Here is an 18105-nt window from a genome sequence, read left to right on the forward strand (position 1 = left end):
GAAGATAAAACCAATGGTGGATGAATCCAATTTTGCACAAGAAACAAAGGAGTTAACCGTGAGTTGACTCTTAGGGGGGGAAGATGCAGGTTGACCCTAGGTGTGGGGGAGGATGAAGGCAGTAGCAGCCGTAGATAGACACCAAATGCTGGAGCAAAGATACTAGAGGAGCAAGATGAATCACTCCGTCGAAATCGCCTATACTGAAGTGCAGTAAGCAAAGGAGCGGAACGTCCGCCATTTTAGTAGGCAAAACCAGCCGTTCGCTATGCCTCTCGCAGTGTAATCAGTGTTGTGTGATACCATAAAAATGTAGAATATATCTCATCTATCAATTCACAGTTTTTTGTTATTTTTGCTTTTTTAATGTTTCTGCCTACTAAAATGGCGCCATGACATACTACGGTTTTACGGGTCGAGCGGTCTATCTTGCTCTGCTCTATTTTCTTTGTGCTGGAGTAACTCCGCGGAACAGGCAGCATATCTGGAGAGAAGGAGGGGATGACGTTTCGGGTTGGTTTCGGGTTTCAGACTGAGCCGCCGCCCTCTTGCCGGCTCGGAGCAGTGGTGGAACGTTTGTTGCTTGAGGTTGGTGCCGAACGAGCGGGTTGCCGGCGGACACATTTGGCGGGTGCACTCGCCAGGGGTCCATGCGGCGGTTGATGCGAGAGGGGAGTGGGGAACTGTTTGAAGGAGACCCGCGAGGCTTGTGCCGGGCAGGCGACAAACGGCTAAGCGCTCGAGGCCGCTCGTGGGTGAGTGGCGAGGGCGGGAAGGAAGAAGGGAAGGAGTGAGGGCGGGAGGGCGGACAGAGGCCGCTGCACGGCCGGCGCTCCGCACCATCGCCAAATATATCTGCGTGGTTAGTTCTACCCTGGAGGAGGACAGCCCTCTTACAATTGTTTCTCCAACTTCTCCCTCTTGCTTCGCAGTGGGAATGGTGCGGGAAACAAATAAAGGTGAGAATTATTCATCGGTAGGCACAAAATAATTATTTATATTTGACAAGTACATTGTTGGGTTACTTTCTGTGAAACTCGGGCTGTCCCTTTGTTGTAGATGCAAGGAACTGCAGATGTTGGTTTACAAAACAAAACAGATGCTGTCGTTTTATTATCCATCGATCGAGCAGAACCGTGCTGCTATGTGATTCTGAGTTAAGCTGATCAAAAGTGTCATTTAAAATATTGTAAAGTTATTGGTCTAAACAAAATCTTTCAGCTGAGTTTCGTCTGGTTTGAACTGTCAATAATTGTCATGTGTACCGACAATGGAACAAAGAAATCCTTACTTGCTGCATCATTACAGGCCTGTGGAGATATTATGATAATCAATAATACAATTTAATAATTAGTAGTACTTGGAAGGCAAATAATACAAAAAACCGAAGTCCGTAGTGCAAACAGAGACACTATCCATGGACGATATAGTTGTAGAGACCCTGAGCATGGAAACAGGCCCTTCGGCTCAACCTGCCCACACTGAGCAAGATGTCACATCTACACTAGTCCCACCTACCTACGTTTGGCCCACATCCTTCAAAACCATGTACCTGTCCAAATGAATTTTAAATGTTGTGATTGTACCTGCCTCAATCACCTCCTCTGGCAGCTTGTTCCATATACCCACTACCCATTGTGTGAAAAAGTTGCCCCTTAGGTTCCTATTAAATCTTTCCCCTCTCACCTTAAAAGTCGCTGAGGTTAGTGTGGTATAGAGCCTTGTGGATGCTGAAAACAAGCTCTTATTGGACCTAACAAGGAATTGCAGATGTTGGTTTATACCAAAGATAGAAAATGCTGGACTAACTCAGCGGGTCAGGCAGCATCTCTGGAGAAAATAGATGTGACATTTTGGGTTGGGACCCTTCGTGAACCTGGGACGTGCGCTTTTCAAGCTCCTGTACCACCTTCCTGATGGTGGTAGTGAAATTAGAGCATAGCCAGGGTGGTTTTGTCTGATGATATTTGCAGCTTTTTTTGAGGCATTGTCTTCTGTTGATTTCTTTGGTCAGCACCGTGATGGACTGACTGGGCAATGTCTACCACTCTAATCTCATTTGTTCCTGGGCATTCGAGTTGTCCATCAGTCTGTGATGCAGGCAGTCACTATGCTCTCTTTTGACCTGTAGAGGTTTGTTGACACACTGAATCTCCTCAATCTTCTAAGCAAAGAGAGGCATTGATGAACTTTCTTTGTGATTGCATTCATATGCTGGACCCTGGACAAATCTTTAGAGAAATGCACACTCAGCAGCTTGAAGCTGTTGACTCCACCATTATTCTGTCGATGAAAACAGGTTTATGGATACCCGACTTTTCCAGCCTATTATAACCAATCAGCTTTTTGGCCTTGCTAACTTTGAGAGTGAAATTGTTGTACTAGAACCATTCAATCAGATTTTCAATCTTTTAATCTTCCTCCTGTACTCTGACTGGTAGTTACCTGTTATTCAGAATACTAATAAAACAAAGACTAGCAATTAGTGGTTTGTGTTATTTACTTTCATTCAGTGATATATAATGGAATAAATTGTTTGGAATGAACTTGAAGATATTTGTAAACAATAACATAGTTAAAAGTGCAAAGAGCAAAATTTTCCCTGATCGTACTCTTTCAGAGGTTGCATGCCTTTATTGTTCACTTAAACTTTGCAAGAGTGCTTGATACACTTCTGCATCTATTTGCTTCTTCACCAGTTACTTATCCATTCCTACCACTTTTAAACATTAGATTGAATGAGCTAATGGAATCATTAGGCTAAACAATACCATCACTAGTTTCTAATTTAACTGATGGATCTGCATTTGATAAATTAGCAACACGTTCGAAGAATTCTTATATGAGAAATTGGCGAATTCTTTTAGGAGAAATTGGGGAATTCTTTTTGTGCAGGAAGGAACTGCAGATGCTGGTTTACACTGAGATGGACACAAAATGCTAGAGTAACTCAGCGGAACAGGCAGCATCTCTGGATAGAAGGAATGGGTGATGTTTTGGGTCGCGACCCTTCTTCAGACTGGGTCGAGACACTTCTCCAGTCTGAAGAAATGTCCTATCCAGAGATGCTACCTGTTCCGCTGAGTTACTCCAGCATTTTTGTCTACCTTTGGGGAATTCCTTTTAATGGAACAATCATAATATGGATAAAATACTTTGGAGTGGTGGATTTTTGCAATCATTTGACAAACATGAATCCTACACTGAAATGATGCTAGGATGAATCAAGATGGGCTAAATAATATTTCTCATTTTTGAATATCTTGTGAACTTCACACAGGAGGGAGAGAACTTTAACTCGAAACAAGCAGGAAACCAGTGACACGGATAAAGACAAAGTGAGTTTTAAGTTATCATTTTTATTTGTGAGTAGTAAGTGCACATGTGCTTGCACAATAAGTTATCATTTTTATTTGTGAATAGTATGACAATAGACAATAGACAATAGGTGCAGAAGTAGGCCATTCAGCCCTTCGAGCCAGCACCGCCATTCAATGCGATCATGGCTGATCACTCTCAATCAGTACCCCGTTCCTGCCTTCTCCCCATACCCCCTCACTCTGCTATCCTGAAGAGCTCTATCCAGCTCTCTCTTGAAAGCATCCAACGAACTGGCCTCCACTGCCTTCTGAGGCAGAGAATTCCACACCTTCACCATCTGACTGAAAAAGTTCTTCCTCATCTCCGTTCTAAATGGCCTACCCCTTATTCTTAAACTGTGGCCCCTTGTTCTGGACTCCCCCAACATTGGGAACATGTTTCCTGCCTCTAATGTGTCCAATCCCCTAATTATCTTATATGTTTCAATAAGATCCCCCCTCATCCTTCTAAATTCCAGTGTATACAAGCCCAATCGCTCCAGCCTTTCAACATACGACAGTCCCGCCATTCCGGGAATTAACCTAGTGAACCTACGCTGCACGCCCTCCATAGCAAGAATATCCTTCCTCAAATTTGGAGACCAAAACTGCACACATTACTCCAGGTGCGGTCTCACCAGGGCCCGGTACAACTGTAAAGGACCTCTTTGCTCCTATACTCAACTCCTCTTGTTACGAAGGCCAACATTCCATTGGTTTTCTTCACTGCCTGCTGTACCTGCATGCTTCCTTTCATTGACTGATGCACTAGGACACCCAGATCTCGTTGAACTCCCCCTCCTCCTAACTTGACACCATTCAGATAATAATCTGCCTTTCTATTCTTACTTCCAAAGTGAATAACCTCACACTTATCTACATTAAACTGCATCTGCCATGTATCCGCCCACTCACACAACCTGTCCAAGTCACCCTGCAGCCTTATTGCATCTTCCTCACAATTCACACTACCCCCCAGCTTAGTATCATCTGCAAATTTGCTAATGGTACTTTTAATCCCTTCGTCTAAGTCATTAATGTATATCGTAAATAGCTGGGGTCCCAGCACCGAACCTTGCGGTACCCCACTGGTCACTGCCTGCCATTCCGAAAGGGACCCATTTATCCCCACTCTTTGCTTTCTGTCTGTCAACCAATTTTCTATCCATGTCAGTACCCTACCCCCAATACCATGTGCCCTAATTTTGCCCACTAATCTCCTATGTGGGACCTTGTCGAAGGCTTTCTGAAAGTCGAGGTACACCACATCCACTGACTCTCCCCTGTCAATTTTCCTAGTTACAACCTCAAAAAATCCCAGTAGATTTGTATAGCATGATTTCCCCTTCGTAAATCCATGCTGACTCGGAATGATCCTGTTACTGCTATCCAAATGCTCAGCAATTTCGTCTTTTATAATTGACTCCAGCATCTTCCCCACCACTGATGTCAGACTAACTGGTCTATAATTACCCGTTTTCTCTCTCCCTCCTTTCTTAAAAAGTGGGATAACATTTGCTATCCTCCAATCCACAGGAACTGATCCTGAATCTATAGAACATTGAAAAATGATCTCCAATGCTTCCACTATTTCTAGAGCCACCTCCTTAAGTACCCTGGGATGCAGACCATCAGGCCCTGGGGATTTATCAGCCTTCAGTCCCATCAGTCTACCCAAAACCATTTCCTGCCTAATGTGGATTTCCTTCAGTTCCTCCATCACCCTAGGTTCTCCGGCCCCTAGAACATTTGGGAGATTGTGTGTATCTTCCTCAGTGAAGACAGATCCAAAGTAACGGTTTAACTCGTCTGCCATTTCTTTGTTCCCCATAATAAATTCCCCTGCTTCTGTCTTCAAGGGACCCACATTTGCCTTGACTATTTTTTTCCTCTTCACGTACCTAAAAAAACATTTGCTATCCTCCTTTATATTATTGGCTAGTTTACCCTCGTACCTCATCTTTTCTCCCCGTATTGCCTTTTTAGTTAACTTTTGTTGCTCTTTAAAAGAGTCCCAATCCTCTGTCTTCCCACTCTTCTTTGCTATGTTATACTTCCTCTCCTTAATTTTTATGCTGTCCCTGACTTCCCTTGTCAGCCACAGGTGTCTCTTACTCCCCTTAGAGTCTTTCCACCTCTTTGGAATAAATTGATCCTGCAACCTCTGCATTATTCCCAGGAATACCTGCCATTGCTGTTCTACCGTCTTCCCTGCTAGGGCCTCCTTCCAGTCAATTTTGGCCAGCTCCTGCCTCATGCCTCTGTAATCCCCTTTGCTATACTGTAATACTGACACTTCCGATTTTCCCTTCTGCCTTTCCATTTGCAGAGTAAAACTTATCATGTTGTGATCACTGCCTCCTAATGGCTCTTTTACCTCTAGTCCCCTTATCAGATCAGGATCATTACACAACACTAAATCCAGAATTGCCTTCTCCCTGGTAGGCTCCAGTACAAGCTGTTCTAAGAATCCATCTCGAAGGCACTCTACAAACTCTCTTTCCTGGGGTCCATTTCCAACCTGATTTTCCCAATCTACCTGCATGTTGAAATCTCCCATAACCACCGTAGCATTACATATTTGACACGCCAATTTTATCTCCTGATTCAACTTGCACCCTATGTCGAGGCTACTGTTTGGGGGCCTATAGATAACTCCCATTAGGGTCTTTTTACCCTTACAATTTCTCATTTCTATCCATACTGATTCAACATCTCCTGATTCTATGTCACCCCTTGCAAGGGAATGAATATCATTCCTTACCATCAGAGCAACCCCACCCCCTCTGCCCACCTGTCTGTCTTTTCTATACGTTGTGTACCCCTGAATATTCAGTTCCCAGCCCTGGTCCTCTTGTAGCCATGTCTCTGATCCCTACAACATCATACTTGCCCATGACTAACTGAGCCTCAAGCTCATCCACTTTATTTTTTATACTACGCGCATTTAAGTACAACACTTTAACGTCTGTATTTACCTTCCCTCTCACATCGGTCACAATTGGCCCTGCCCTTAATTTCTTATCCCCTCTAGAACTTCTGTTCCCATTCTTCCGAGAGTCTTTTGCAATATCTCCTGTATTCCCTTTTTTTACCTCATCTTCATATTCACAATTTGTTAACCCCTCCCCCCCACCACTTAGTTTAAAGCCACAGGTGTCGCACTAGCAAACCTGCCTGCCAGAATGTTTGTCCCCCTGCTGTTAAGATGTAACCCGTCCCTTTTGTACAAGTCACCCCTAGCCCAGAAGAGATCCCAGTGGTCCAGAAATCTAAATCCCTGTTCTCTGCACCAGCCCCTCAGCCATAAATTCATACACTCTATCTCTCTGTTCCTGGCCTCACCAGCACGAGGTACTGGTAGCAGTCCAGAGATAACCACCTTCGACGTCCTACTTCTCAGTGTTTTTCCCAACTCTCTAAACTCCCGCTGTAGCACCTCCTTCCTCTTCCGCCCGACGTCATTTGTGCCCACATGCACAACGACTTCAGGTTGATCGCCTTCCCTCACTAGGATTTTCTGAAGCCGGTCCGTGATGTGTTGAACCCTGGCACCAGGGAGGCAACAGACCATCCTCAAGTCCCTCCTGCTGCCACAGAATCTTCGGTCCGTCCCTCGGACGATGGAGTCACCGACCACTACGGCTCTTCCTGACTTCGGTCTCCCCTGTCGAGTATCCTTGCCAACAGGTCCGCCACTCGGACTGGAAACATCTTCTGCCCCGACAGTTCCCAAGAGGGTATACCTATTTGCAATAGGCACAGCCACCGGGGTCTCCTGTAGTCCTCGTCCCCTCCCCCCTGAAACAGTCTCCCACCTTCGCTCGACCTGGACCTTTGGCGTGACAGCCTCACAATAGGTCCTGTCGAGGAAACTCTCGCATTCCCGGATGGCCCTGAGATCATCCAACTGCCTCTCCAACTTCACCACACGTCCCTTCAGGAGCTGCACCTGGACACAGTTCTTGCAGGTGTAGCTCCCAGAAGCTCCAGCGACGTCCCTGTCTTCCCACATCCTGCAGGAAACACACTGCACCAACTTTTCCGCCATTACCTTGTGTCTGGCTTAAAACAATTGTAACCTCCTCGCCGAAGACTCGCAGCCAAAGACTCGCACTTCACTTCCCTCACTGGGCACTTCACTTCCCTCACTGGGCACTTCACTTCCCTCACTGGGCACTTCACTTCCCTCACTGGGCACTTCACTTCCCTCACTGGGCACTTCACTTCCCTCACTGGGCACTTCACTTCCCTCACTGGGCACTTCACTTCCCTCACTGGGCATAAGAAAATAACTGCAGATGCTGGTACAAATCGATTTATTCACAAAATGCTGGAGTAACTCAGCAGGTCAGGCAGCATCTCGGGAGAGAAGGAATGGGTGACGTTTCGGGTCGAGACCCTTCTTCAGACTGATGTCGGGGGTGGGACAAAGGAAGGATATAGGTGGAGACAGGAAGATAGAGGGAGCTCTGGGCACTTCACTTCCCTCACTGGGCACTTCACTTCCCTCACTGGGCACTTCACTTCCCTCACTGGGCACTTCACTTCCCTCACTGGGCACTTCACTTCCCTCACTGGGCACTTCACTTCCCTCACTGGGCACTTCACTTCCCTCACTGGGCACTTCACTTCCCTCACTGGGCACTTCACTTCCCTCACTGGGCACTTCACTTCCCTCACTGGGCACTTCATTTCCCTCACTGGGGGCTGCACCCGGACAGGGCTGCACCCTTTTGCAAGTCTTGCTTATATCACCAATTAAATTGCCTGATTGTCCAATTTACCAGACTTCTCACTTAAATGATCAACCAATCCACGTATTCTCTTCTGACTGACTTATTACACTGTAATTCCCACTCACTTACAGCCAATGGTGGTCCTCTCTCCAACTTCCCGACCTTCACAGACTGATGTGAACATGTGCTTGCACAATTTTTTAACAATACCATCCTTCAGATTTTCAGGATTTTGATTTATATGTGTATCCTTGCATTAAACAGTAAAGAGATTTAAGGATTGGCAGGTGTGTTCATTATGGTTCAGATCCAACTTTTAATTGAGCTGATGCATCAAAATAACTTGCACAGGAGAGAGTAATCAAGCAATATTTAAATTTGAATCCTTAAGTAACAAGGAGTAGATGTTTGCTGTCTTGGCTATTTTCGAACATGATGCACAAATTCTGATATGAGGAATCAGATATTTGCACAAAAATAATTTTGACAATTTCAATAGTGGAAAATGTATATTATAGAGAATGAATCATCTGGAAGAATTACAACGAAAACATGATTTAATAACAGCAGAAATCACAAAGTAAATTAAATAAATCTTAGGGAATCCCAATTCACCTTTGCTTTGTTAAGTGCACTGAAAATGCAAGTTGTCATTGGATGGAATTTGCTAATTCCAAAATATGAATTGAAGTATTATGTATTTTGCATCTTTCACCTCTGAATGAACCAAGGAATATAAAGCTAAGTCAGGTTCATGGGAGGACGGCTTCTAACATTGGTCCCATTGTCACGCAATGTCAGACAAGAAATCATTTATAATTTCTGAAAGTAATTAGCTATCATATGTTCCTGCTATTTTATTCAAGACATGCAGGTGCATGGTTCCTTGAAGGTGTAGTCGCAGGTAGATAGGGTGGTCAAAAAGGCATTTGACCCAATGGCCATTATCAGTCAGAATATTGAGTATAGAAGTTGGGAGGTCATGTTGCAGTTGTATAAGACGTTTCCACTAATGGGAGTGTCTAGGACTAGAGGTCATAGCCTCAGAATTAAAGGATGTTCTTTTAGGAAGGAGATGAGAAATTTATTTAGTCTGAGGATGGTGAATCTGTGGAATTCTTTGCTACCGAAGGCTGTGGAGGCCAAGTCAGTGGGTATTTTTAAGGCAGAGATAGATAGATTCTTGATTAGCACAGGTGTCAGAGGTTTTGGGGAGGAGGCAGGAGAATTGGGTTAGGATGGAGAGATAGCTTAGCCATGATTGAATGGCGGAATAGACTTGATGGGCCGAATGGCCTAATTCTACTCCTATTCCTTATGTCTTTATGACGTTAGTGAGGTCGCATGTACAGTATTGTGTTCAGTTCTGGCCACCAGGTTGTAGGAAAGATGTTGTCAATTTGGAAAGGGTACAGAGAAGATTTACATGGATGTTACCAGGGCTAGAGGGTCTGAGCTATAGGGAGAGGTTAAGTAGGTTGGGACTCTATTCCTTGGAGTACAAGAGGATGAGGGGGTGATCTTATTGAGGTGTATAAAATCATGAGGGGAATAGATCAGGTAGATGCACAGAGTCTCTTGCCCAGAGTAGGTGAATCGAGGACTAGATAATATAGGTTTAAGATGAAGGGGAAAAGATTTAATAGGAATCTGAGTGGTAACTTTTTCACACAAAGGGTGGTGGGTGTATGGAACAGCTGCCAGAGGAGGTAGTTGAGGCAGGGACATCCTAACATTTAAGAGACAGGTACATGGATAGGGCAGGGTTGGAGGGATATGGACCAAACGTGGACAGGTGGGATTAGTATAGCTGGGACAATTTGGCCGGTGCGGGCAAGTTGGGCCGAAGGGCCTGTTTCCACACTATCACTCTATGACTAAGGTATAAAGAAACTCTATCTTTACATTTATTTAAGACAGACAGCAAAGGCTTCAGATGTTAAATCTCTAAAATAAAACAGAAAATAATGGAAATACTTGGGTCAAGCAACATCACGGTGGAGAGAACGGAGTTAGCATTTAAGGTTAATGACTTGCAGAAAGATCATCAACTTTAAGCTTAAACTCTGACCTCTTGCCACACATAGTGTCTTGATCTATTTCTAGCAACTTTTGCTTTATCATATCATATCATATCATATATATACAGCCGGAAACAGGCCTTTTCGGCCCACCAAGTCCGTGCCGCCCAGTGATCCCCGTACATTAACACTATCCTACACCCACTAGGGACAATTTTTACATTTACCCAGCCAATTAACCTACATACCTGTACGTCTTTGGAGTGTGGGAGGAAACCGAAGATCTCGGAGAAAACCCACGCAGGTCACGGGGAGAACGTACAAACTCCTTGCAGTGCAGCACCCGTAGTCAGGATCGAACCTGAGTCTCCGGCGCTGCATTCGCTGTAAAGCAGCAACTCTACCGCTGCGCTACCGTGCCGCCCTTTTATTTAACTTTTTTTGTTTTAGATGTCTAAGGCTCCTGATTTGTTTGGCATCTGTACGTTGACTTGAGAAATATTACTTTAATAAGCTGGAATTTGAAATAATTTCCGTATTGATTAATATTTAGTATCACTTGTATTTTTAGGTACACATGGATTTGATTAAACCTTCTCGAAGCATTGAGCAGAAGTCAAGGTAAATAAATGTGATGGAGAATGTAAGATTTATTGTAGATACAAAGAATTGCAGACGCAGGTTTACAAAAAAAGACACAATGAGCTTTAGTAACTCAACGGGTGAGACAGCATCTCTGGGGAAATGGAGAGTTACTCCAGAACTTTGTGTAAGAATTATTGTGGCTGGACTAACAGAGGTAGTTTTCAAAACTGGGAGATAAAGTTCCAAAGCCTTCATTTCATATTACTAATGTTTAAACAATTAAAGGAAAATGGTATGTGATGATCAGTTGGGTGCAAAATATAGATTTTTCAAATCAGCAAGATATCAAATAGTTGCTTTGCAAATAATTAAGTGGATTAGGAAACAGCAAAATGTAAATTTCAACACATTTTGCTCCTCTGCGTCCTCACAAAAGTTGTCAAACAAGATGCGAACAGAAGTGATGGAACAGCATGTGACACAATATATTGATTGAAATGAAGGAATTTTATTTGTTTTTATTTAATAAAGTTGTAACAGAGTTTGAAAGTGTATATATTGTATATTTAACATTATAAAATATATATAAAAGGAACAGTTGATTGGCAGGCTCTTTTATCCTGAGCAGGAGGATTAGTGAGGTATTCCAAGCTGTTCCTGGCACTAGAGTGGTACTTGATAGGTCAGACACTTGTGGGCGTTTTTTAGCTTAGAATCATAGAGTGATACAGTGTGGAAACATGCCCTTCGGCCCAACTTGCTCACACCGGCCAACAATGCCCCAGCTACACTAGTCCCACTTACCTGCTCTTGGTCCATATCCCTCCAAACCTGTCCTATCCATGTACTTGTCTAACTGTTTCTTAAACGATGGGATAGTCCCAGCCTCAACTACCTCCTCCGGCAGCTTGTTCCATACACACAGCATCCTTTGTGTGAAAAAGTTACCCCTCGGATTCCCATTAAATCTTTTCCCCTTCACCTTGAACCTATGTCCTCTGTTCCTCGATTCCCCTACTCTGGGCAAGGGACTTTGTGCATCTACCGATCTATTCCTCATGATTTTGTACACCATTATAAGATCCCCACTCATCCTCCTTCGCTCCATGGAACGGAGTAGAGACCCAGCCTACTCAACCTCTCCCTATAGCTCACACCCTCTAGTCCAGCAAACATCCTCAAATCTTTTCTGAATACTTTCAAGCTTGACAATATCTTTCCTATAACATGATGCCCAGAACTGAACACAATATTCTAAATGCGGTCTCACCAACGTTTTATGCAACATGACCTCACAACTTCTATACTCAATACTCTGACTGATGAAGGCCAAAGTGCCAAAAGCCTTTTTGACCACCTTATCTACCTGCAACTCGATCTTCAATGCTCCTGTACTCCTAGAACCCTCTGCTCTACAACACTACCCAGAGGCCTACCATTCACTGTGTAGGTCATGCTCTTGTTCGACATCCCAAAATGCAACACCTCACACTTCTCTGTATTAAATTGCATCAACCATTCCTCTGCCCACCTAGCCAATCGACCCAGATCCTGCTGCAATCTTTCACAATCACCTTCACTATTTGCAAAACCACTCACTTTTATATCATCAGCAAACTTGCTAATCTTGCCCTGTATGTTTTCATCCAAATCATTGATGTAGATGACAAACAATAACGAGCCCAGCACCGAACCCTGAGGCACACCACTGGTCACAGGCCTCCATCCGAGAAGCTATCTTCCTCCATCACCCTCTACTTCCTTCCATGGAGCCAATTTGCTATCAATTCTGCTATCTCTCCTTGGATCCCATGTGCAGACCTCCCAACCCTTCCAAATTTGGCAGAAAGTTTCCGCTTTCTTATTTCATTTTCACCATTCCGATTTCGCCCCACATTTTTCCGCAAAACCCATGCCTCACCCCGCCCCGCCGCTCACCGGGCCTCGCCGCTCGCCTGGCCTGACGTCACTGGGCCTCGCCGCGTAGCGTGAGGCCCGTTGATGTTGAGAGGGGATGGGGTGGGTGAATGGGGGGGGGGTCGGGGGAAGGGAATGGGGTGGGGGGTGGAGGAAGGGAGGGGGGGGTTGGAGGGGAGGTGGGGAAAAAGGGGGAGGGGAGTCGGGGAGGGGGTGGGGGGGAGGACATGGGGGAGGGCCATTGTGATTTGCTGTTGAAGACCACTGGGGCAAGTATGCCTTCAATGAAATTAGGTATGTGCAGTTTTAAATGAAACTCTTTCTTCATAACTTAGTCATACACTTTATGACCATTGTTCTTTTATTCAATACCAAGAGAATTGCGATGTGTAAGGAAAAAGCAAAATAGAAAAAACAAAACAAAACAATTTTTTCTTTGTTGTAAAAAGTATTTCTGTTTAATAACCTTTCTATAAATAGCAGAATATACTCATGATGGGCCTGACATTGTACATGTAGTCCAACAACTACAGACTGTTGGAAATAATAGTCGTTTTTCACACGTGAATGTAGCACCTTGCGTATGTGCATTTGGCGTGCATACTTTTTTTGCTGAAAAGTTGCATTATGCACCATATGAATTTTGATGTAGAATTCTGAATTTTGGACATAAATTATGAATTTGTAAAATCAAATGTTGGAAGGTCTGCATGCGATCTAACCTTCCAGATCCCATGCGATTTAATCTTAAAAGCTGATGATAAATTCCTTGGAGATGGCATCAGATTATTCATTTGCAATATTTGATATTTTAGTAAGTTTTCCCATGTTTGCTATAAATAGTAAAAAAATATTATTTTCATTTCATGTCCCACAAGAAAAACGAAAGCCAATTTTTATGTTTAATGCTTAGATCTCCCCACCACTCTCAGTAGCACATTTTAGAAATGTATTTATATGATGATTAATTTCTCCCATTATTCCATTAAAGGAGATAAATTTTCAGTTGTTACATGATTACTGGTCTCCTTTGGGTGTTACCTAAAATATTCCAAAGCAGATATTTGAGGAGAGCATATTCCTCCTTATCTTTTTGTTTCTATCATTAATTTTTGGAATGTTGCAAATACATGTTTTAACCAAGAGCATTCATTATGTTGAAAAAGAAAAGGATACAAAGTGCTGGAGTAACTGAGCAGGTCAGGCAGCATCTCTGGAGAACATGGATAGGTGACATTTCAGGTCGAGTCCCTTCTTCAGACCCGAAGGGTCTTGACCCAAAATGTCACATACCCATGTTCTCCAGATATGCTGCCTTACCCGCCTAAGCGGTTTGTGTCCTTTTGTGTATTAACCAGCATCTGGAATTCATTGGTTCTACATTATTTTTGCTGCGTAGTTTATTAATCTCTCTCTTGGGTTAACCTGTTAAAATGTACCTCCTAAAAATAGTGATTTTGTTCAAGCAATGCAAGTCACAAATAAAAAGTAATAGTGTATATATAATTAATTGATAGGTTTACTTTTGCATTTTGGTTTATTAGCCAAAGGAGTTACCAACATCTTATGAAGTTTGTTTGCGGCTGTCTGATTATATCTGAATGTGTGAGAATAAGGAAGACATTGCTTGTTATATTAAGTCACATTTTTTAAATGTACATTCTGAAGGAAATTCCTGAAAAGTCTGACTCGCAAAGAACCTTCTGAATTGCTGTTGGTGATAGGAACTGGAGTGAGTGCTGCTGTTGCTCCACATATACCTGCGCTCTGTTCATGGCGAAGCTGCATTGAAGCAGTAATTAACGCAGCTGAGGATCTGGAGGTTCTCCATCCATCCGATATTGGGGAGTTCCGTCAAAAAGTAACCGAAGATCGGGATCTACTTGTACTTGCCCATGATATAATACGGAAAATGTCACCAGTAAGTCATTGTACTTTGCACTCTAGAAGAAAATGTGCAGATGTTAAAGGCCTATAAGCTTGGTTACACCGTTTTATTTATGTAGTTGATGCTTGAACATAATAAACCATATAATTTAGTTTTAAATTTCAAAAAATAGTTAAAACTTTATCTTGTTTCAATAGGGACTTTGTTTGCCAAACACTTCTAGGAAAGTAAATAATGTTGTTAGACACATTTAAATTTAATTCTGACTTCTTTATGTTTTGTTCCTGTGAAAGAATACGAGATTAAAATTGTTTAGTTTTGTTACCCAATATCATGATGTATTGTGGTTGAGCAGCTCTACACTTTCCAAACAGTTTATTTGGTTGTCTCTTCCACTGTACTCTATCACTAATAATGAAACATTTGCTGTCTCTGCCTTTCTCTCCTCCTGTAAGCCTACCAAGCCAAACTCATAACTGTTGCCAAAACTTTGGACTTGTATCTCTCTCTCTTTATTTTCTCTCCATCTGTCAAAACCCTTTGAGATTAGTTTGTTTGACACCCACTAGCTGGTCCCTTGACACACTGATCTTTTCCTGATACCCTTATTAGCTGATGCCATTGTGTGCACTTACTGACTCTTCCCTTAAAATGTGTCATTTTAATAAGACTAAGAAAATGGCTCTGTTGACTGAAAATGCTCTAGCTATCCAGAGTGTGGGTGGAAGTAAATGTACTGTTTTATGCACACAATTTATATTTATCCTGGATTCATATATTTTTTTTCTGGAAAAATTACCTGTTACTTCTGCTCTTTACTTACTAGCTTTTGGTACAAAATAAGCACCTTTGCTGAATAATAGACTATTTGCTGTGAATCACGTGCTTTGGTTTCCACCTCCATTCTAACCTATTAGGTAACATTGTTGCTGGTGAATATGTTGTTTTGGGAAAAGCCCCCTCGACTCCTCTGTCCCTGCAAAAAAACTAGTCTTTCTTGGACTAGTACAGATCTTATCACATCAAAACATTTTCCCAATACAGCTTCCAATCTGATGGTGCCCCAACTGTGCACTAATCACACCTAAAATCTATAAATAACACTGCAATGGTACATTAATTGTTTCTGCCTGTTCTTGACCTACCGAACATATTGTTTCATACCTCAACTCTATCCTGTCTCCCCTTGTCCAGTCCCTTCCAAACTACATCCACGGCACCTCTAATGCCTTCCTCCATATTGACAACTATCAATCCTCGGTCTCAACCCACTCGTCTTTACCATGTACGTCCAGTCTCTCCTCCTAGAAAGGTCATGGGGTTCTCTGCCTCCGAGAACAAAGATCCAACCATTCCCCTCCACCAAAACTCTAATCTGCCTGGCAGAACATGTTCCTACCCTCAACAATTTCTCCTTTGGTTTCTCCCACTTCCTACAAATCAAAGGGTGCAGCAATGATCCAACTCTGACTGTCTTTTTGGCTACTGTGGCACCCCTTGACCAACTCTTCCTCCACTGCATTGACAACGGTAATGGTGTTGCTTTCTCGACTTGTTTGGAATTCATAAATTTTGTCACCTTTGCTGCCAACTTCCACCCTGCTTTTGTATTCACCGTGACAATTTGACATGAGATGTCTCTTGTAAGGACTCCATCCCCTTCTCTCAGTTTCTCTATCTCTGCTGCATCTGCTCTCAAGAGGCTTTCCGCTCTAGGACTTCTGAAATGTTCCCTTTCAAGAAACATGGTCTTCCCCAACGCAGTTCATGAAAACCTCATACTCATTTCCTTTGCCACCAGAATCCAGTGTGTACAGTCTCTTTTGCCGGAATTCAATTAATGTCTCTTTGTCTCAGCTGCCCCATTATGTTCCGCAAACATTTGGCTAATCATTCTAGAATTTGTCACGGTCATAGCAAATCTACTTTGTCCCACTTTTGAAGAAATATGTCTTTCTATATGTTTGTGCTGACAACCAATCATCTGCGATTGGGTGATCAGTCTTCCGAAGTTGACTGGGTCTAGTGGTGGCCGCCTCATACAGCTGCGGCTCTGAAAGAAAGGGGTCTTTGTTAACACAACTGTGCCTTGCAATTTCTAAACGATGCTGCTTGTAAATATCAACACATGAGGAGGAAGTATGCTGAAGGCTGGTGCTTAGAATCGTAGAGTGATACAGTGTGGAAACAGGCCCTTCGGTCCAACTTGCCCGCACCGGCCAACATACTCCAGCTACACTAGTCCCACCTGCCTGCGCTTGGTCCATATCCCTCCAAACCTATTGTGTCCATGTCCCTGTCTAACTGTTTCTTAAACATTGGGATAGTCCAAGCCTCAACTACCTCACCTGGCAGCTTGTTCCATACACCTACCACTCTTTGTGTGAAAACGATACCCCTCGGATTCCTATTAAATCATTTCCCCTTCACCTTGAACCTATGTCCTCTGGTCTTCAATTCCCCTACTCTGGGCAAGAGACTCTGTGCATCTATTCCTCTCATGATTTTGTACACCTCTATAAGATCACCCCTCATCCTCCTGCGCTCCAAGTAGACCCAGCCTACTCAACCTCTCCCGATTGCTTACACCCTCTGGTCCTGGCATCATCCCACGTAATTCTCTGAACCCTTTCAAGCTTGACAATACCTTTCCTATAACATGGTGCCAAGAACTGAACACACTATTCTAAATGCGGTCTCACCAACGTCTTATACAACTGCAACATGATCTTCCAACTTCTATACTCAATACTCTGCCAAAAGCCTTTAGGACCACTTTATCTACCTGTGACTCGACCATCTAGAACCATGCACCTGCACTCCTAGATCCCTCTGCTCCGCAACACTACACCATTCACTGTAGGTCCTGCCCTTGTTAGACGTCCCAAAATGCAACACCTCACACTTCTCTGTATTAAACTCCATCAACCATTCCTCAGCCCACCTGGCCAATCGATCCAGATCCTGCAGCAATCTTTCACAACCATCTTCACTATCTTCAAAACCACCCAACTTTGTATCATCAGCAAACTTGCTTATCTTGCCGTGTATGTTTTCATCCAAATCATTGGTGTAGATGACAAACAGTAACGGGCTCAGCACCGAACCCTGAGGCACACCACTAGTCACAGGCCTCCATCCGAGAAGCTACCTTCCACCATCATCCTCTGCTTCCTTCCAGGGAGCCAATTTGCTATCCATGCAGCTATCTCTCCTTGGATCCCATGCGATCTAACCTTCCAGAGCAGCCTACCATGTGGAACTTTGTCTTGTTTTTACTTGTTCCTATACTAACTACATGGCCTTCCTTAGTTCTTGTTAGCCTTCCCTGTTTTCTGTGGTGCATGTACAGCAATTTCTCATGCAAGTGTTACACTTCCTTTCCCATAAGTGTACTGTTTCTTTTATTTCCCAAGGGGCGAGAGAGCACAATGGCTGTAGAGGGGCAGAAGATATAAATATTTTAAAAGGGCAGAATTGACAGATAGGAATAAAGCTATTTATGTTTCCAGGAATGAATTAGATGTGGCCCTTGTGGCTAAAGGGATCAGGGGGTATGGAGAGAAGGCAGGTACGGGATACTGAGTTGGATGATC

At 43.4% G+C, this 18105-nt stretch overlaps 1 protein-coding gene across 8 annotated transcripts in view; it reads left to right on the forward strand.

The window, feature by feature from the left end:
- Positions 1-438: 438 nt before the first annotated feature.
- LOC144603523 (protein FAM118A-like) overlaps positions 439-18105 on the forward strand; it is a 37625-nt gene continuing 19958 nt past the window's right edge. For 3 of the 8 annotated variants that reach the window (XM_078416830.1, XM_078416835.1, XM_078416836.1), the window contains exons 1-4: positions 643-959; positions 3281-3338; positions 10691-10740; positions 14290-14542. In XM_078416830.1, the coding sequence (XP_078272956.1) occupies positions 10697-10740; positions 14290-14542 (297 nt within the window). In that variant the 5' untranslated portion in view covers positions 643-959; positions 3281-3338; positions 10691-10696. Of the gene's footprint in view, positions 589-642; positions 960-3280; positions 3339-10690; positions 10741-14289; positions 14543-18105 lie in introns of those variants that run through there. The other 5 variants (XM_078416831.1, XM_078416832.1, XM_078416833.1 and 2 more) reach the window with 5 other exon arrangements.

Source organism: Rhinoraja longicauda, chromosome 20, assembly GCF_053455715.1.
Source record: "Rhinoraja longicauda isolate Sanriku21f chromosome 20, sRhiLon1.1, whole genome shotgun sequence".
NCBI lineage: Eukaryota > Metazoa > Chordata > Chondrichthyes > Rajiformes > Arhynchobatidae > Rhinoraja > Rhinoraja longicauda.